This window comes from Chiloscyllium punctatum, chromosome 25 (genome assembly GCF_047496795.1).
Source record: "Chiloscyllium punctatum isolate Juve2018m chromosome 25, sChiPun1.3, whole genome shotgun sequence".
In the NCBI taxonomy this organism is placed as follows: Eukaryota; Metazoa; Chordata; class Chondrichthyes; order Orectolobiformes; family Hemiscylliidae; genus Chiloscyllium; species Chiloscyllium punctatum.
In genome coordinates this window covers 34,662,738-34,683,515 of record NC_092763.1, presented here as the reverse complement: position 1 = coordinate 34,683,515, position 20,778 = coordinate 34,662,738, and the positions used below count along the sequence as shown (strand labels likewise).

General features: G+C 40.5%; 1 protein-coding gene across 5 annotated transcripts in view; it reads right to left on the bottom strand.

The window, feature by feature from the left end:
- Window positions 1-1,318: 1,318 nt before the first annotated feature.
- The window catches only part of sybl1 (synaptobrevin-like 1), a 29,863-nt gene continuing 10,403 nt past the window's right edge, over window positions 1,319-20,778 (bottom strand). The window contains exons 5-7 of one of the 5 annotated variants that reach the window (XM_072594999.1): window positions 17,916-17,983; window positions 15,469-15,561; window positions 1,319-1,339 (exon numbers count right to left, since the gene is read on the bottom strand). In XM_072594999.1, the coding sequence (XP_072451100.1) occupies window positions 1,334-1,339; window positions 15,469-15,561; window positions 17,916-17,983 (167 nt within the window). In that variant the 3' untranslated portion in view covers window positions 1,319-1,333. Of the gene's footprint in view, window positions 1,340-1,400; window positions 3,187-5,934; window positions 8,202-8,222; window positions 9,689-15,468; window positions 15,562-17,915; window positions 17,984-20,778 lie in introns of those variants that run through there. The other 4 variants (XM_072594996.1, XM_072594995.1, XM_072594998.1 and 1 more) reach the window with 4 other exon arrangements.

Here is a 20,778-nt window from a genome sequence, read left to right as displayed (position 1 = left end):
GTCAGTGTTTATTGGTTACAAGGGGTACTTACTTGCATAATTGTCTCCGAACCCAGTGCACAATCCCAGAACAGCTTTTTTTAAAAATGTGGACCAACTTCCCCATTTTATATGAATGTCCAAAATTTGATTCTGGGTTGTCTATTTTCTGGAATGCTGTTTGTCCTGTACTTTTTGATCATTTTGTTACTTAATTTCCTTTTAACCCACAGGAGTTCTTATGTTTCCCTTAGTGTTTCAGCTCCTTGTGACAGATATGTCTATTCTATTTCAACTGCATATGCAGTATTATCACAATGAGGATATGCAAAGGCGATCAGTGCTCATCATTTGTACTGACTCTCTCCAGTGATCCATGAATATCGCTCCTTATTCAGTGGAGATGCCATGTGTTCTTGTGACACAAAGAAAGCCACTACTACTATGAATGGGTTTCTTTTTGTGCAGAGCATTGTGCTGTGTCTGTAAACTCAAGTATTCACGCAATTTATTCTACTGCTGAAGCAATTTCCCTCTTGACACCAGAGACGAGGCATTGGCAAGAAAGAGCTTTTGTGAGACATCTCCTCACTTCAAGTCAAAGCCACAGCTGTCAATATCTTTGTTACCTCTTGCACATCTATGCTGTACTCGCCATATTATACCATTTGTTACTTGCAGCAGTAGGTTTAGTTTGGTTTGATTTGATTTATTGTAATCACATCTACCTGAGCTTTGTTTTGTGAGCAATACAGGCAGCTCATAGGGTGCTTAGAGTATGACATGCAAGCACAATGAACATTAGCAAGTTCCACGTTATTTTAAGTTAGATTCCATTCAGCAGCGTGTGTGTGCGCTTCTGTAAGTAAGCATTACTGGAATGGGACAAGTGGTTGGCAGCCTTTCTGCGGCACTGAAATGTAAATGGAGTCCATGGATGGGAGGTTGGATTCTGTGATGGTCTCTGAGCACACGACCTACTGTAGTTTCTTACAAACCTGGGCAGAGCAATTGCAGCACCAGGATAGTATGCTCTGTATGGTGCATCTGGAAAAGGTGGTCATTATGCACATGCTGGAATTCCTAAGCCAGCTGAGGAAGAAGAGGAATTGTTAGGCCTTTTTGCCTGTTAACCTATCCTGGACTTTCCATATAGATGTGTCAGTTATAGTCATTCGTAGGAGCTTAACGTTCTTGCCCCCTCCACCTCAGTTCTGTTGATGTAGATGGGGGCATGTCGTCCTCCTTTCTTCCTGAAGTCAATGATATGTTCTTTTGTTTTGCTGGTGTTGAGACCAAGCCTTCTATCTCCTCTGTAGTCTGACTCATTGTTGTTTGATATCCTTTCTAGTTTTTATTCCTGTTTATATATAATTTTATTACAAAATTACAAAACAGCTTACAAAAAGGAAAACTTAACATTTACAGCAATTTTACAAGGGAGAGGAGCAGCAAAGCCTGGCCCCAAACACTACTGTTCAACCAGTTACAGGGAGATGAGGACAACCCTCAAATCCCTGTTATACATGTGAAAAGACTGTGACAATGACATTTGTACATGTAACAATACTGTTACATACAAAAGTGCAGACAATACAGACCCAGCAAGCCCCTGTCCCTCCCACACCTTCAGGCTCTCAGTCCACCTCATGCCCCTTCCAGTTCTCGGTCCGCCCTGACGCATCTTTCGACCACTGCTAGGACAGCCTGCCCCTGTACCTGCCCGGGGTGACAGCGCTGAGGATGACTACCCACCTTCTGGCTATGTATTATTGGGCTTTCACCCACCTGGATGCGCCGTCCGCCCAGTGGGCTATCTTGGCTTACCTTCCAGTGACCAAGGACAGCCCATCTCCTTCCCTGGGACGACAGCGTGCACGGTAGCCCACAAGCCTTCTGGATCTCAACCTACCCCTACGTGCCTTGTGGCTCTTGGCTGCTCTGACACACCTTTCAACCGCCTCCTAGGACAGCCCATCTCGATTACCCCTTCTCGGGATGACAGCGCTCAGAACGGCCTACCCAACATCTGGCTCTCAGGCAGCCCTGGTGCCAGTCACCCTACCCACCCCCTGGTTTTCAGGACAGCCTCAGGTTCCAGGATGGCTTACCCACCCTTCTGGCTCTCAGGTTGTCCTGAAAGCTGTCACCCCATGAGCCTCCTAGCTCACAGGAAGGCCTGCCAGACCCAGGGATATGCAAGATAGTGCAAGTGATAGACCCAACAAACAACACAATACAGTTAATTACTGAAAAAAAGTCCTTTCTGGTACACAGTCCAAATAGAATGGGGCCCACTCCAGTCCTTGAGGTGCATGTTCCAAAATGGAGTCCACTCCTGAAGGCAGCAAATGCACACCTCACAGCACACAGGTGTTCAGGCCATGGAGTCCTGGCCCAGCCTTGGAAAACCAGGCCCACTCTCAGGAACATAAAACATTGTACAGGTGCAGTTAACTCTAGGAGCAGATCAAATCCCTATAAGGAAAGGTCTTCACCCAAACTCCAGACCTCCCAGCACACACACAGGTGTTTGGTCTTCAGACGCTCAGTCCCAGGGCTAGGCCTCCCCACAGGAACCGCTCCTCTGGTAAAATGTACATCTTCCACAAGGGCTCAGTCCAAACATCAAAAACAGTGAAGACACATACAAAAAACAAAGGCTAAGCCCTACCACAAAATTAACATTTTTTTTTACTTTTTGAGGAAAGGACAGTAACACACAGGCTGTAACCACCAGCTCTGTTGATGTAGATCGGGGCATTTCATCCTCCTTTCTTCCTGAAGTCAATGATCTGTTCTTTTTGTTTTGCTGGTGTTGAGTTCAAGCCCTCTATCTCCTCTATTCTGACTCATCATTGTTTGATATCCTTTCTTCTGTGATGGCATTATCAGCAAACTTGAATTTGGTTTAATAGTTGTGGGAATACAATAGGGGCCTGAAAACATATCCTTAGAGGGCTCCCACTATTGAGAGTTATCGTGGAAGAGGTGCAGTTGTCTACCTTCTCTGATTGCGGTCTGTGGCTTAGGAAGCTGAGGATCCGGTTGCAGAGGGTGGAGCAGATACCTCGGTCCTGGAGTTTTGAGATTAGTCTGGAGTGGATTATAGTGTTGAAGGCAGAGCTGTAGTCTGATGTAGGTGTCCTTGTATCCAGCTGTTCCTGGGATGAGTGTAGTGGTAGGGAAATAGCATCCACTTTGGCTCTGTTTAGGCAAATTGCAGGGGATTGAGGTGGAAGTTGTAAATGTATCTGTGCTAATGGAGGGTGCACTGTGTTAAACTATCTAAAATTGGTATTTGAAATCCCTTCAACATTTTGTGTAACTAAAGCTGTCAACTCTTCCTTATCTGTTGCTGGATCTTGACAGAAGTAATTGAATGAACAGCTATTTCAGTTTGATATGGTCTAGGAAATGTCTTGCCACTGGTGACCAATCTGTTTTCCATGGCATTGTTAACAACTGGCATCACTGTCTATATGAATGGCACTCCACTTCCTGTGCATTGACTTTCTTTGGCATTATGAACAATCTTTTTCTCTAAGTCTATCTGTGTACTCTCCCTGGGTTGATATAGTGCTGCAACCATTCAGCTATCTTAACACAATATTCACCGATTACTAACCAGAGGGTTCAACCCATCTGCATGAAATGCAGAGTGTGGAAATTAGTGTCTGGTGATGCCCAGTGCATCGCCTGATCTTTAATTTGTGCTGGCCTTCCAATTGTGCTTCTATATACTCTATTCATGATCACACTGGATTAATAAGTCTCATGAAGTGGATTTAGATTTTCAAAACCATCTTGTCTCTACTAATGATTGGTAGCAAACCTCAGTGATTTACCTCCTGGCAGCAGGAAATCTGTCCTTTTGTAACATGACCAGGTATGCCACTGAATCATAGCATAAATTACTTCTCATGATTTTATTGTTGTTGCCTCAATTAACATAGACCCCTACTTTTATCTTGTCTACAACCTGCCTAAATATTGCAGTCTTTAGAATTAACGTTGGCAATTTGTTGATGCCATTAGCTACTCATCATCCATAATAGTCTCGTTTCTCACCTGACCTTAATAGACTTACCCTCATGAAATCCTAGTAAACTGTAAGTGAAATGTTCCCATCAGCCCCCATCCTGCTGAACCATCCAGCCAACTGGAGATGTATAAAACATCAAACAGCTACTGCAAGTCTGGTAGCAATGGAAAGTTGTCTAGGCTTTTACTGTGTCTCTGTTGCAGTCATGTTCTAATGTAGTTAAATATTGGAAATCACCCCATACAATATTGACTTTATTTCAAAAGTAAGTTCCCAAAGTGAAAGATTCTAATTCCAATCCTGGGCCATTTTAAACCTCTGAATACATAAGAATAAGCATTCATTTTTCCAAATATCTCCAAACTATACTTCAAAAAAGTCAGTATATTTGAAGACAAAGCAAAGGTTGTTGCAAACCTGTTGTGATATTCTGATTGTTACCACTAATCATATGGGTGTTAACAAGTGGTAGGAATGGCTTGATGTTTTTCAATTGCTTCCAAAAGAACATTGTATTGAATTGGCAGGGTCTTCTGAAATAGATTTAGGGAGATGGTTAGTCCAAAGAAAAGTCCAGCACTTTGGAAATCAAGATATTGAACTTTCAGGACTAGCAACAGCTGTGGACAAAAGTTAATGTTTCAGCTCCAATGGCTCTTCAGAAAAAGATACTGAATTAACAATTTTACTGCCTTTAACACAATTTACTTGTTTTCAATCTCCCTCCCCACAACACCCCCCATCCCAGCCTCAACCCTCGGACTCATCTGCCCTCTTGACTTAACCTACCTTCACCCACCTATCACCATCCCTATTGATCTTAGCCCCTTTCTCTCTCCCCAGTCCTAAAGAGTCCTGCCCAAAATGGTGACTTCCTTGCTTCTCAGATGGTGCCTGACCCAGTGCTTTTTGCAAACATTATCAACTTTGACTGTCCAGTATCTGCAGTAACTCAGTTTCTCCAGGTTTTTACATACTCTGCAAAATGGAATATTTTACCAAAGAAAATAAATCTTAAACATTAATTGTAAGTTCATGTTGATTTCTGGGGCCTGGGATATGAACCCAAGTCCCTCCAGCTTCAGAGACACTTAAGTGGAAGGGATCAGTTAGCAAAAATTTTAAAACAAAGCTGGAGACTGGAAATTCCTAGTATTACTTTCACGCAGTCTGTTCTAGGATTGGAAGTTACTAAAAAGGAAAAGCAGTGAAACCAGTCAGGAGCCAAGAATTATTTTGAACTAATTCAGAGAACTGAAGGGTAATCTCCAAAGGCTGCTGTAACAAACAGCAAGTGTGCCTTGTTATACTAAACTAGTTGTGCTGTGCTTTATACTAGAAGCAATTGACAAAATCAAACTTCCAATTGATAGATGAAAAGTAATTTATAAAAACCATCTCTATACATTGCTTTTATAAGATGGTGACAATTTCATCATTTTTCATCCTAGTTAATGTCAAGGTATAAGGATATATTTTCAGCAAGTCAATTTTCACCCAGGAGTTATGACACTGATGAATGAGAATGATTTTGAAATTTGAAACTGGATGCCACTTCAAACAGAAATCTTAAGGTTGAACTTTAAGGACAATTACATGCCAGAGTTGTATCAAAGTCCAACTTTAATTAAACTGCAATTAATTTCAAATTGAGTTGGTGTTGAACTGCTTGTATCTTGCAATTTGTTTACTATATTAAGTGGAATGTTAGATGTAATAAAACCTCACCATAAAGTGTGTTTCATTTAAACACCAATTATGCAACTGAAATGAAAACATTTCAAAAGCTGGTTTAAGTGTGATAATGCAATCCAATTTTTGCAGAGTCTGGATGGAGCTTATTCTCTAACTCCACAAGTATTACATTTAGTTGCTGTAGAGCACAAAATTTTAAAAAGCAACTACACAAGTTGTATGTTTAAACAATTTATTTCTACCATTCAATAATGCAAAGTACAAGAGCAAAAGCTTCTTATACAGCCAAAATCTATATTACAAATGATTAATATTTTAACAAGAGCAAGATTGATATTTCCATTCACACAGTTTTAAAACTTGAACCGTGATCAGAATGCTTATCCTGAGGTTAGTGTGGGGGACAGGTGTAATTTATTCAGAGGCCATTATTTCACATGAATCTTCTATAGCAAGATGTTTTTTTTAATGAACAGTGAATGAATTTCAGTAGATGAGTTGAGATGTAACTATGACTTAAATTAGTGACATCTAGATTTGCTTCAATCTACACTACTGAAGATACCAGATATGCATAAGGAGTACCAAGGAACCCAAGCATAAATCTTGATTAAAATAGATAATACTTCATCTTAAAGATTTGCACCAGAGATTACATGTTAACTCAAACAAAGCCCTCCTGTAAATTTGTGCTTGTTAAAAAGGCAAAGATGTAATTGCACAAATAAGTTGTAGTATTAAATGACAGCCCATTGAGCAGATTCTTGAGGTGGGGTTCATTAATAGATATGCCATTAAAACAAAAACTAAAATACATACATAACATGTGAGGAAAGTGTTGCTTTGGCTCCACATGTGAGAATCCAGTTGCAAGCAGGCTACGATTTATATTTAACCACCGCTTTTAGCAGTTAATATTTATTGATACTTTGATGCAACCCTCCCGTCTTGTTACTTAATAGTGATAGAAACAGTACAAATGCTGCATTTCTCTTGCATGACATGGACCAACTTATCAATAGGAACCATTCTGCACAACATTTTACCCAAGTATTTGGCAAGGCAAACCAAAACAAATGTAAAAAGTGATTTTTTGGATTCTCATAAGGATTAAGAATGCAGTGTTAATGTAAGCACAGGGAACTGAATTGGGTTGAGTTATTCTAGCTAGGAACTATACAAGTTCCATCTCATGGACTGAACTTCACAAAAATCCATATCCCACATATCTGATCATCATTCTATCCACAATCATCCAGTAGTTCATATCAGAACCATGGAGGTGATGAGAGAGATTAGTTTTGCTTCTCTTGAAATAATGCAAATCCAAATCAGATGACATGAAAAGACAGAGCCACCACTTTTTTAAAAAAGCCACAAGTCCCTGCATAATCTCCAGCATATCCAAAGAATACAATTCCAAAATTATAGGAACATATGTTTTAAAGATTTTAGAAAGGTTGCTGCCTTGGGTCCAAAACCACAGTGGAGGCTGTTTTTGAAAAAGCCTGTTCAGTTTTATAAAACAACAAAACTTCAAACTGAAGCTCTTATTCTGCCTGCAAAGGGATCAAAGCTGCACAAATACAAATGTGAACCATTAAAAAACAACTTTACAGATTTGGCTAACAAAAGCTCTACATACAGCAGCGTTATAGTGATCATTTGAGTAACCCATGACAGGTGTGTACCACATTGCTATAGTAGATTTGTTGGGATGTACTGTACATAATACTGGCCACATGACTGGCATAAGAAACTATTTACATTTTTACATTGGTCCAGTAAGGATTCCCATTACTACAGCATCCATTCAAATGTCTTTTTGGTTAATACCATGCCTCAATTCTGGAGTTATGCAACACCTCAAACACTTTCCAAAATGTTGTGGAATGGAACTAATTAGCATTAGGGTTCCCCAATTTGTATTGAGAACACAGATGGTCAGCTCCCCTGGATTATTCAGAGGAAGCACTGGTATTTTGTTTCTGCTCAGACAAGTTATTCTCATTTCACTGGGGAAAAGGAGGGGGGCACCAAAAGAGAAAAGAAAGGCAATCACAATTGACCTCATACTTCTCTAAACATCTCCTGCACACAATTTTAGAAAGCGCTCAACAGGTTGATTCATGTCAAAGTAATGCATTATATTAATTTTTAAAAATTAGAACATTTATTTCTCAACTGAACACAATAAAATGAATTATTTCAATTGTAATGCAGTAACTCCTTCAGTTAATATGAAAAGTATAAAAATGTCAAATATAAGGCAAGCAGAAACTACAGCCTTTCAATGCATGGTATTTGGAGAAAGAAGATGAATTTCATGTAGATCTCCAATGAAATCTGCATACCAGTGGTTAAAACTAGATTGCTCCATTTTTCCTTCCAGCGAATAGACCAACCACTCAACTCATTTCTTGATGCAAGTTGGCCATGAGAGACCACCACATGCTGCTGATACAATGATGTAAACGACTACCTGCAAAAGATTTTGTTTTTCAAAGCAGATCTGTACTGCAGGTTTCATTCTCCTCCTCCCAACTAATCATCCTCAAAATAATACACTTAACACTTCCAAAAGATGGATAGTACAATGGAGTGAAAAAATGGTTCACAACAAAGGTGAAATCTGAATGCATATTTTTGAAACAAAAGCAGACGAATTGATAGTGCAAGCAAAAATAATATGATTTATTAGTCAGTTTAGAGAAATGGCTGTAGAATGTCATTTTAGGACTTGAATATGATATGGGTGCATGACATTTTAGGAAGGACAAGCTGGGAAAAGGTGGCATTGTCAGTTTTAAAAAAGCATCGACCCAGAGTGGGTTAAGTTCAAGAAATTAGGATGTAGAAGCAATTTGGGGAGAAATAAGCAATGATAAAGACAAGTCACTTCTGGCTATGATGTGCAGGCTCCCAAATAGTACGGCAGATAAAAGTAGTAATTGGACCTTGCCAGAAACGTGTGATCATCATGTGGGATTTTAATCTACATAGAAAATCAGATGAGCAAAAGATAGCCTAAACAAAGAATTCCTAGAATGTTTTTGAGTTGGTTTCTTGGAACAGCACAATCTGGATTCAACTATGCAGCAAGCTGTATCAGATCTGGATAGTGGACTGAAATTGACTGACTAATAATGATTAAAAATTTTACATTTAAATAGAATATTTCTGAATCCAAAAGAAATACATTCCAATGGGAAAGAAAGCTTTCAAAAGGGGCAACCTACCATCTTTGGTCAACTTGAAAAGTTAAAGAAACCATCAAATTTGTAGAAAAACCATGTAATTCTGCAAAAAAAATGGCAGAAGATTGTATAGAATATAAAAGACAGTAAGAATGGCAGATTAAGGAGGGAGATTTAGAATGAGAAAAAGCTAATAGTTTTTTTGCTACAAATATTGTAAAAACTAAATGGGCAAGAGTTCCAGCAAGTGTGTGTTTAGGGAATTTGAAAAGGGAGAATTAGGGGATGGCAGATGAAATATTAAAGTCTTCAATAGAGAAGGTAAGGCAATATAGGGGAAATATCTAAGTCAGGAAATGGAAGAAAGGGAGGCTAGAGAAATTGCACAGGGTACTTTGTTAGAACAGCAGGCTGACAAGGTCCTGGTGGATTTCATCCTAAAGAACTGCCAGTTACACAGCTGATGGACTGATTTTAATTTTACAAAATTTCCTAGATCCAGGGAAAGTTCAGTAAGACTGAAAGTTAGCAAATGTAACTCCTACATTGAAAAGTGGAGGGAAACAAAGCAGGAAAGGCAAAGCACTTAATGTTGTAGGTTAATCAGGAAGAGTCACAGTTTTTGAATGGTTATATGAGTCCAAGCACATGGAGTGGTAGCAGAGGAAAGCAAACCTAGGAGCAAACAAATGTACCTTCCAGATAAATAGCTAAGGAGTAGTGCCTGGATCAAGTGCATTTGGAGGAGTGGTGGCAGCACAGTAAAGCGAACCTGGATGTTAATGGGAGCAGAGTAGACCAGACAACACTTCAGAAAATGACAGATCAACAGCAGCAACTGATCGATAAGTAAGTGAATATTTTCAAACAAATTTTAAGTCATTACTTAAGCAAGGATAGATACTTATTTGGTTTTCAGAGAAGTCTATAAAGTTTTTAAAGAAAGTGGTTTAGTCCTGTCAGGGGAGCTCAAAGCCATGGTTTGCCCCTCTTGCTCCACATGGGAAGCTGGGCACATTTCCAGGTGTGCAGTAGACTGCAGCTCCTAGAAACATGGGCTTAGAACTAGAACGGTAACTTGAGACATTATGGAGCATGCAGGTGTCAGACAGCATTGTGGATAGCATTTGTTTACAGATATGATCACACCACAGATGAAGGGACCTGAAGAAAGGGAACAGGTGACCAGACAGCCCAAGAGAGACAGGTAGGTAGTTCAGCACACCCAGGGTTTGACATGATTGACAGACAGAAGGAGAGAGGAGGTCCTGCACCAAAAAGATTCAACAAGCTCAGCAGTAGACTAAAAAGCAGAGCCACTTCGGTTGCAATCTCTGGATTACTCCCAGTGCCACATGCTCGTGAACAGAATAGCAAGAATGAATGTGCGATTTAACAGTTGAGGCAGGAGGGAAGGGTGTGTTTTAGATTCCTGGATCAGACTGTTTCTGGGGAAAGCTGGACCTGAACAAATAAATCTGTCTCCAGCTGAATCAGAGTGGGACTAACATTCTTGCAGGACATTTTGTGCATGCTGTTGGGAGGAGTTTAATTCAACAAGGGGAAGGAACAGTGTGCTACTGAATAAGGACACAATCAGAGTATAACAAATCAAGTCAGGGAGTGCAGCTGTATTAGTTTAAGGGAGTAAAGTAAGGCTGGGTGGTCTTCATTGCCAGGAGTATCCCAGGTAAAGCGGAGTTAAAGGTGATGGTTGACACATTGAAATGTGATATAGTGGCCAAGGACAAGGTTGAGAGAAGGGCAGGATTGGCATCTGAACATTCCAGGTTATGGAATCTTCAGATGAGACAAAGGAGTGGGGGGGGGGGTTAAAACAAGGCAGCATTGCATTTTTTGTTGAGTAAGGAATGATACCTTGGAGGTGTCATGAAATGAAGCATTATGGGTAGAATCTACGAATAAAACAAAAGGGGCAGCCACACGTGTTTATTATAGACCACCCCAAATAGTTGGCAGAATATGCACAATTCAGAGGGGTGTAAAAACAATACCAAAAAACTAATTATTGTATGTGATATCGTTAACATACGAGGCATGGTATTAACCAAAAACAGTGGTATAGAGAGCAGATTTTAGTAAAAGACGACAGGATTTGGCCAAGGTATATGGGGAACAGCTACTGCTGGGAAAAATCTACAGAAAAGCCACAGAGGGATATTTTAAAAAAAGGAAATGTGGAGGGTACAAGCTCAACATGTTCTGTCAAGACAGATGGGAAGGATTAACATGCCCACAGAACCATGGATAACCAGAGATATTCAGGATACAATGAGAGAAAAAAACAAGAGGGGCTTTTAGCAACTGGGAACAAATCAGCAGAGGCATTATGAGAGAACAGAAATTGCAGGATGGAGTTAAAGCAATTATAAAAGCAAACAGGAGATGTAAGCAAGCTCTAGCTAGGAACAGTAGGGAAAATCCTAAGATATATCAATGGGAAGAGGATAACCAGGGAAGGAGTAAGGACCAAGGTGGACAATCAAAGTGGATCCAGAGGACATTGGTAAATTGTTTAATCAATACTTCACATCAGTCTTTATCCAACAGTATGAGGATAAAGGTATGGAGACCAGCAATAGAGACTGTGCAGCTATTGATCAAATTCATATAGGGAAGGTCAAGGTATTGGAGGTGTTGGCAGGCTTCAAAAAACTGGACAAATCTTCAGGTCTGAATGAACTGTGCCCAAGGTTGCTGTGCGAGGCAAGGAGATTGCAGGGGCTCTGACCCACATTTTAATTCCTCTCTGACCACAGGGGAGGAATCAGAATTGGAGAACAGCTAATGTGGTTCAATATTTAAGGGTGACAAAGATAAACCAGAGAACTATAGACCATTTAGTCTCAGGTCAGTGGTGGGGAAGCTACTTGAGGAAAAATTTTAAGTATGGCTTGGTCAGGGATAGCATGACTGCCTCTGAGGGAAACCACATCTAACAGGTTTGACTGAACTTTTGAGATGACAATTAGGTATGTAGATTAGATTACTGTAGTTGATACAGTTTACATGGATTTCAGCAAAACCTTTGACAGATCCCATTAGGAGACTTATCAAGGCAGCAAATGTACATGGAATACAGGGTAATTTGATAAAATGGATTCAAAGTTGGCTCGGCTGTAGGAGATAAGGGTGATGACAAAAAGCTGAGCTAGCAACTGGAAGCCAATGTCCATTAGTGTACCACAGGAATCTATGTTGCATCACCTATTGTTATTGTGTATAAATGACAGATGTCTACATGGAGGGTTGGATTCATAAGTTTATGGATGACAAAGGTTGGGTGGATGATTGACCATCCAATATCGAAGACAAATTGGCAGATTGAATTTAGCCCTGAAAAGACAGAGGTGAGATACACTGTCAAAGGAGTATTTTAACAAGTATTCAAATGGCATGACACTAGGAAGTTCTGTGGAACAAAGGGATCTTGGGAGTGTTAGATCATGTGATCTCAGGGTAGAAATGACAAGTGTTGGATGGTGAAAAAGGCAGAGTGTACACTTGCCTTTATCAATCAAGACATGGATTACAAAAAGTGGTTGATCGTGTTGGAGATCTTTAGAAAGCGCAGCTAGAACACTGTTTTCAGTTTTGGTCGTCACATTACAGGAAAGATGTGATTGCACTGAAGGGGGTGCAGAGGAGATTCACCAGGATGCTGCCTGGGGAGTACAGTGTACAGTTCTGGTCACCCCATTAATAGGAAGGATATTACATTGGACCAAGCGCAGAAAAGATTTAAAAGGATGTGCCCCTTCTAGTAATGTACATCTCAATCTGACTGAGATGTACATTACCAGGGGCACAGAGTGAATAAGGAGTAGCTGTTCCACTTAGTGGAAGTGTCATTCAACAGGGGACACAGGTTCAAGGTGAGGGGCAGCATCATGTGCAAGAATCTTTTACTCAGAGGGTGCTAACATTATGGAATGTCCTGCCTAGGATGATAGAGGAGAAAGTGAGGACTGCAGATGCTGGAGATCAGAGCTGAAAATGTGTTGCTGGAAAAGCGCAGGTCAGGCAGCATCCAAGGAACAGGAGAATCGACATTTTGGGATTCCTGAAGAAGGGCTAATGCCCGAAACGTCGATTCTCCTGTTCCTTGGATGCTGCCTGACCTGCTGCGCTTTTCCAGCAACATATTTTCAGCTAGGATGATGATAGAGGCAAATTGCCTCATCCTTTTAAAAAAGTACCTGGAGACCACTTGGAATATCATAACATTCAAGACTATGGGTCAAATTCTGGTAAATGGAATTAGGTTGACGGTCAGGAGTTTCTCATGTCAGAGCAGACTTAATGGGACAAAAGGCCTCTTGTCAACTGATTCTATGTCCCAATTTGGAGTTTTTTCAAGTAGTAACTTGCTGTGGGTTGGGGGACAGGCAGATGCACTTAGATTTCTACAAGGTATTTGATAAAGTAACAATATCTTTTTAAGTTGGAAAAGTGTGTAGGAGGTATACTATTGGTACAGATAAAAGATTGGCTAACAGGAAACAATAGGCAAAATGTCTCTTTCTGGTTGGCACAATTATAATGTGCTACAGAGATCAATGTTGGTCCTTCAATTGTTTCATTTCTACAAATGACTTTGAAGACAAAAATGAAGTACGTTTCAAATTTGGTGACGACAAAGATAAAAGGTAAGTTAGTTGAGTGCGCACAAATATAATCACTTTGCAGTGCCCTTAAGTGAGCGCTCAAACAGAATATTATGTGGGAAGATATGAAATTGTACAACTTAGCAGGATGAATAAAGGAGCAGCATATTTCGGTAATGACAGATTGCAGAGCTAAGTTGTAGAGGGATCTGGGTATCCTAAAGCATGTACTGTAAAAAGTTAATATGTACAGCAAGTAGTTAGAAAAGCCAACAAAATATTATTGTTTGAGAGGGGGATTGAATATATAAAAGGTCAGAGGTTTTACTTCAGTTACATAGGACATTGGTGAGAGCACATCTGGAGAACTGTGTATAGTATTGGTCACCTTATTTAAATGCAATGGAAATATAGACCAATATCTGGAAAGGAAGGGGAGGCTAGGTCACAGACTTCAGAACTCCAATGAATGAGCCTAGCCTAAGAGGTGACTTGACTGAAACAAGATCTGTCAGGTCTTAAGTGTGGATGTGGAAAGGCATTTCAACTTGTGGGAGCACACAGAACTAGGGTTTACTGTTTAAAAGTAAGCAGTCACACATTTCAGACATAAGGAAAATTTCCTTCCCTCAAAAGGAAAACATTTTTCTAAGTCTCTTCCTCATAGGCAATGGAATCAGAGTTTTCAAATACTTTTCAAAGTAGAAGATAGATTATTGATAAGGGGACTCAAGTTAAACATGGTAGGCAGAACTGTGGAGTAATTAGATCAGTCATGCCTTTATTGATTGGCAGAGTAGGCTCCAGTGGCCTATTTCAGCTCCCAATTCATTGTTCATACTCAAATCCAACTGCTGTCCAAGTTTATTCAAACATCAGCAAGGCAATGGAAAGTGCTGTCAATAATGCTCTTAATGGCACTTAGTCAATAAGAACCTGCTCACATTCTAGGTTCTAATTAGACCCACAATTCTTGACCTCATTACAGCCTTGGTCCAAACATTAAAAGTGTGTACTCAAGACAGGAAGTTTGTTACTGCCCTTGATATCAAAGCAGCATTTGACCAAGTGTGACACTGGGAGTAAAGCTTGAATTGGAGAAGTGTCTCCACTTGTGGAGAGTCTTATCTAAACGAAGATGACCATGGTTATTAGAATTAATTATCTTAGCCATAGGACACCACGGTAGGCATTCTCTCCATGCAGTGAACCACCATCAATATCTTTATCAAAGACCTTCCCTCCATTAGGTCTGGGATGCAAGTTTGATGAATGTACAATGGAATTTGCAACAGCTCAGACAATGAAGCAGCCTGTGCCCAAATATAGCAAGATCTGGAGGTTTGATGTTCCTTAGGGGGCAAGTAACATCAACACCACATTAATACTGGGCAATAACCACTGAGTAAGAGAGAATCCAGTCATCACCCCATCACATTCAAAGGACATTTCCATTGCTGAATTACCACAAACAAAATCTTGGGTTTAACATTGATCAGAAACTGAACTGGACTAGTCAAATAAATACCATAGCTTCCATGTCACCTGAAAAAGGTACAGTGCAACAATACACTAAGCTTTACAAAACAACACCATCCAAACCTGCAACTCCACTGGGACAAGGACAGATACATGGGAACAGCACCACCCACAAGCTGCCTCTGGAGCTAGATGTTGTCGTCACTTGGAACCACAGATTATTTGCTGTAACAGGGTCAAAACCCTTTGCAAGTTAAAAACAGGAAGGCAACACTACCAGTTTTGCAAGGCAGCTGAGCTACTATTTTAAGATCCAACTGTCCAAAATAGGACATTTTGTACTAAGGAATTTCACAGCAGGGAAGCACTGTTCAATCATTAAGTGTTCATTAGTATGCTTTTGTATCTTCTAAACAGTCACATTACAAATAGAGAATATACTTACAATTGCTACGATGGCGATAATTATTGTCAACTTGAGGTTTTTCATACACATCGCTCTGGCCAGGTTCCTACTGGTGGTTTTAAATGTGACCGACTACAAAAATAAATACACAATACATTTGATTTTTGATTCCAAACAGAATTGAAAAACAATGTAACATGAATGCTGTGGTGGAAGAACTGGAGGCAAGCATGGGGCAGAAATTGGTTGGAGAGGTTATTCAGTCTGTCTTTTTACTTTGGCTACTTGCAAAACCAGAAGCACCATAATAAATGGGCATGTTAAAAAACAAAATACTTGCATTCAAAAAACACCTTTTATGATGACCAGATGTTTAATGCACTTTAAAGGCAATGAAATACTCTTTGACATGTACTGTCAGTGAAGAAAAATTAGCAATATAAAATCGCCAAGCGTTGCTAATGTTTTGATATTAAGCTGGATTTTAAAATTGGCCACGACACCAGGATTAAATGTTTTGCTCTTCTGCAGAAAGTGCCATGGGATCGTTTACATCCCCTCAAGCAGAGATGCAGCCTTGGTTTAACATCTCATCTGAAGACAGCACCTCGGATGTTACTAAAGAAGTTTAGCACTTCACTGAAGCTTCAGGTCTGATCTCTATACTCAAGCCCTGGAGCGCAACTTTATCTAGAATCTTGTGACTTGATGTGACAATTCAAATGACTGAGCAACAGATACTCAAGGAGAAATTTTTAAAAAGCCAAGGCACAAAGGAAATAATGCACTGACAGCATCATTTTTGCTGTCTCATTTTTGACTTCACAACCGATAAAATAAACTCCATCATTTCAAAATAAGATAATAAAAAGAGAGTGTGTGTGTGTGTGTGTGTGTGAGAGAAGCAGTTCAGAGAAGGATTACTAATGTGTATTAAGCTGATTGCTTTGAGGAAAGGCTAGACCTGTAGGCTCTGAATTAAGGACACAGAGGAAACAACTTAATTGCAACATACAAGATCCTGATGGGACTTGACAGGGTAGATGGTAAAAGCATATATCCTCTTGTGGGAAATTCCAGAACTAGGTGTCAGAGTTTAAAAATCAGGGGGCAGACATTTAAAACAAATGAGGAAACAACTTCTTCCATCCTCAGGTTTAAGTTGCTCAGAATTTCCTTCCTTAAAAACAGGGAATGTTTGCAGAATCATTAAATACTTTAAAAGACAGAGGTAGATAGACTCTAGATTACCAAGGGGATGAAGGATTATTGGAGACATGCAGAAATATAGAATTTAGGTTAGAATCCGATTAGTCATGATTTTACTGAATGGAGGAGTAGGCTTGAAGGCCAAATGGCCTACTCTTGTTCCTTGTTCAAATATTATATGCAGTTGCCCCAAAAACACACTTGCAGGTTTTAACTTCTGATAACTAAAATTTCCCAGAGTCTGAGAAAAGATCTGTAGTCAGAGTGGAAATCTAACAATGTACTTGCAGCTATTGGCTACTTCAATGGGAAGGGGTGAAGCCACTGAAACAGTTCCTGGAACCTCATGAGCATGGGTTCCATATCATTACATTGGCAGCTAGCAGGTAAGCAAGCAACAGGGAGAGACTATAAAATTGTAACTTTCACTGTTCTACACAAAAGTAATAAAAATAACAAAGAAACTGAACATATAAATGGGTCCCTCGATGGGTGGGCACTATTTCATTCGGATAATCAGTTATTTGGTTAATTGATTAAATGCCTTTCCTCTGGGGCTCAGTTTTTAAAAGTCTGCTCCCCGTTCAGGACACTGCAGAGCCCACGCCCTGAACTTATCCAACACTGCCCCCACCCACTCCCTAACCCTGTACACACCCAACCCCTCTCCGGGGCAGCTGTACTGTACACCAAGACTGTTGCTGCAGTTGCCTTTGTGGGGTAAGTCTCCAAGACGTGTGTGTATACACACACACCTTTTTATCTCAAATTTTTGGACAGGTTCCACCTTTGCCCTGTACAGGACAATGTTGGAGAGATTATCCAGAGAAGGGTTGGTGGTGGTGGGGGGGGGGGGGTTGCAGAAAGAGGTTAGGTAACACCTCTGTTTAGAATTCCAGGGAACGGGGGGGGGGGGGGGGGGGGGGAGAGGAAGAGAATAAAAGAGAGCAGAGGAGAGAAAGAGAGGGAGGGAGGGAAGAGGAGTCATTTGGAGACAGTGCCTGTTTAAATCACGTAAACAAAAGACCCGATCTCTTTGGAAACATGTCCTTGATGTAATGTTTCCATCGGGACCTCAAGACCTCCTTCGGATAATCGAGGTTCCTGTGTATAATGAAAACTTTCAGGGGCTTCAAAAGGCAATACAGATTATATAATCTCTCCTCGACCTCAACCTCAATCACTGCTCACAGAGAAAAGTCACATCACCTGAGAAAATATTAGAATGTTTATTTTGAATTTCAGTGCAAGGGATAAGACAGACACTCGATACTCACAGAATCCACTAAATTTTCAGTTTTGTCAATTAACAACTCTAATTTTTCTCCTCTTTGTGCTACCAAATCTGTAAATTGAAAAAACCAACAGGTCAAGTCACATTACAAAGTAAAATTATGACATCAGTTCATATTTTAGTTGAAATCTCAATTCAAATTTTTATTCCTGGTATATTGCATCAACTTACTGTAAAAATTAATTTTTACTATTGGTCTTTAACACAAACATTCCATAGCAGATTACTTAAAATAAGTCTACTGAAGGAGGCAGGACAGGAAGGTTGTGTGAAGTTGTAGAGAAATTTGAAGAGAAGTGCTTCAAAATTCAACGTGCTCCTTAATAGCAAAATCAAATGAGAGAACTTCACATGTAGCAACGATTAGTTTTGAAAAATTGTGGTTCACAGTTTGGGCAGGGAGGAATAGAAATGGGAGCCAGCAACGAGCACTTAAGGAACGTACAGATGATAAAACATGCACAAGGGTTTCACTGGTAGGTTAAAGTTAAAAATCAAACATCAGGTTTAGTCCAACAGGTTTATTTGGAAGTACAAGTTTGCAGAGCGCTGCTCCTTTGTCAGTAGTTGTTATAGGGGATTCTATAATTAGGGGGACAGATAGTATCCTTTGCAAGCCGGATCGGGAGTCTCGCATGTTGTATTACCTGCCCGGTGCCAGGGTGCGGGACATCTCCGGCCGACTTGAAAGGATATTGGAGCGGAAGGGGGAGGATCCAGTTGTTGTGGTCCACGTTGGGACTAACGTAGGCAAAGCTAGGGTGGAGGACCTGTTTGGGGGTTATCAAGCACTAGTAAGGAAATTGAAGTACAGGTCCTCAAGGGTGATAATCTCTGGATTACTGCCTGAGCCACGTGCCAATTGGCATAGGGATAAGAAAATTAGGGAAGTAAACACGTGGCTAAAAGTTTGTTGTGGGAAAGAGGGATTCCACTTCATGGGGCATTGGCATCAGTTTTGGAACTGGGAGGGGGGGGGGGGGGGGGGGTGGAAATCTGTACCGTTGGGACAGTCTCCACCTGAACTGATCAGGTACCAAATGTTCTAGCAAACAGGATAAATAGGGTGGTCAGTAGGACTTTAAACTTCGAGTTGGGGGAGGGGTGGGGGCGGGGAAGGGAAAGTGAATGCGACAGGGAATATGGAGTTAAATGGAAAGATAAGCAGCAGGATAGCGTGTGTGCAGGCGGATTTAAACTTGAGGCAGATTGGGAATGCAGCAAAAAAAAAAAAAAAGGAAGGATAACTTAGGACATCTTATCATTTTAGAGATGTTGGAAGTCATAAGGAAGTTAGCATTAAGGCACTTTACCTGAATGCTCGTAGCATTTGTAACAAAGCAGATGAACTAATGGCACAGATCGTGAATGATTATGATGTGGTAAGCATCACAGACATGGTTGCAGGGGGGTCAGGACTGGCAGTTAAACATTCAAGGATTTTCAACTTATTGAAAAGACAGGGAGGTAGGCAGAGGGGACAGGGTTGCCTTGTTAGTTAAGAACAAAATTAAATCTATGGCACTAAATGACATAGCGTGGATTATGTGGAGTCTGTGTGGGTGGAATTGAGGAACCACAAAAGGCAAAAAACCATAATGGGAGTTATGTACAGACCTCCTAACAGTGGTCAGGACCAGGGGCACAACATGTACCAGGAAATAAAGGCACGTCAGAAAGGCAAGGTCACGGTGATCATGGGAGACTTCAATATGCAGGTGGACTGGGTAAATAATGTTGCCAGCGGATCCAAAGAAAGGGAATTCATGGAATGCTTACAGGACAGATTTTTGGAACAGCTTGTCATGGAGCCCACAAGGGAGCAGGCTATTCTGGACCTAGTGCTATGTAATGAACCAGACTTTATAAAAAATTTTAAAGTAAGGGGACACTTAGGAAGCAGCGATCATAATATGGTAGAGTTCAGTCTGCAGTTTGAAAGAGAAGGCAAAATTGGATGGAATGGTGTTACAGTTAAGTAAAAGTAATTATGAGGGCATGAGGGGAACTGACAAAAATAGACTGGAAGTAGAGCCTAGCGGGGAAGACAGAGCAAAAATGGCAGGAGTTTGTGGGTATAGTTGAGGACACTGTACAGAGGTTCATCCCCAAGAAAAGATTATCCGGGGAGAGATTAGACAGCCATGGCTGACAAAGGAAGTTAGGAAATGTATTAAAGAAAAAGAGATCCTATAAAGTGGCCAAGAGCACTGGGAAATCAGAAGATTGGGAAGGCTACAAAAACAAAGAGGATAACAAAGAGAAATAAGGAAAGAGAGGATCAAATATGAAGGTAGGCTAGCCAGTAATATTAGAAGTGATAGTAAAAGTTTCTTTCAATACATAAGAAACAAACGACAGGCAAAAGTAGACATTAGGTCACTTCAAACTGATGCTGGAAGCCTAGTGATGGGAAATAAGGAAATAGCTGGAGAACTTAGTAAGTACTTTGTGTCAGTCTTCAGTGGAAGACATGAGTAACATCCCAACAATTAAAGGGAATCAGGGGCCTGAGTTGAGTATGGTTGCCATTACAAAACAGAAAGTGCTAGAAAAACTAAAAAGGTCTTAAAATTGATAAATCTCCTGGCCCCGATAGGCTACATCCTAGAGTTCTGAGGGAGGTGGCTGAGGAAATAGCGGAGGCGTTGGTTGCAATCTTTCAAAAGTCACTGGAGTCACGGAAAGTCCCGGATGATTGGAAGATCGCTGTTGTAACCCCCTTGTTCAAGAAAGGATCAAGACAAAAGATAGAAAATCATAGGCCTAACCTCGGTTGTTGGTAAAATTCTAGAATCCATCATTATGGATGAGGTTTCTAAATTCTTGGAAGAGCAGGGTCAGAT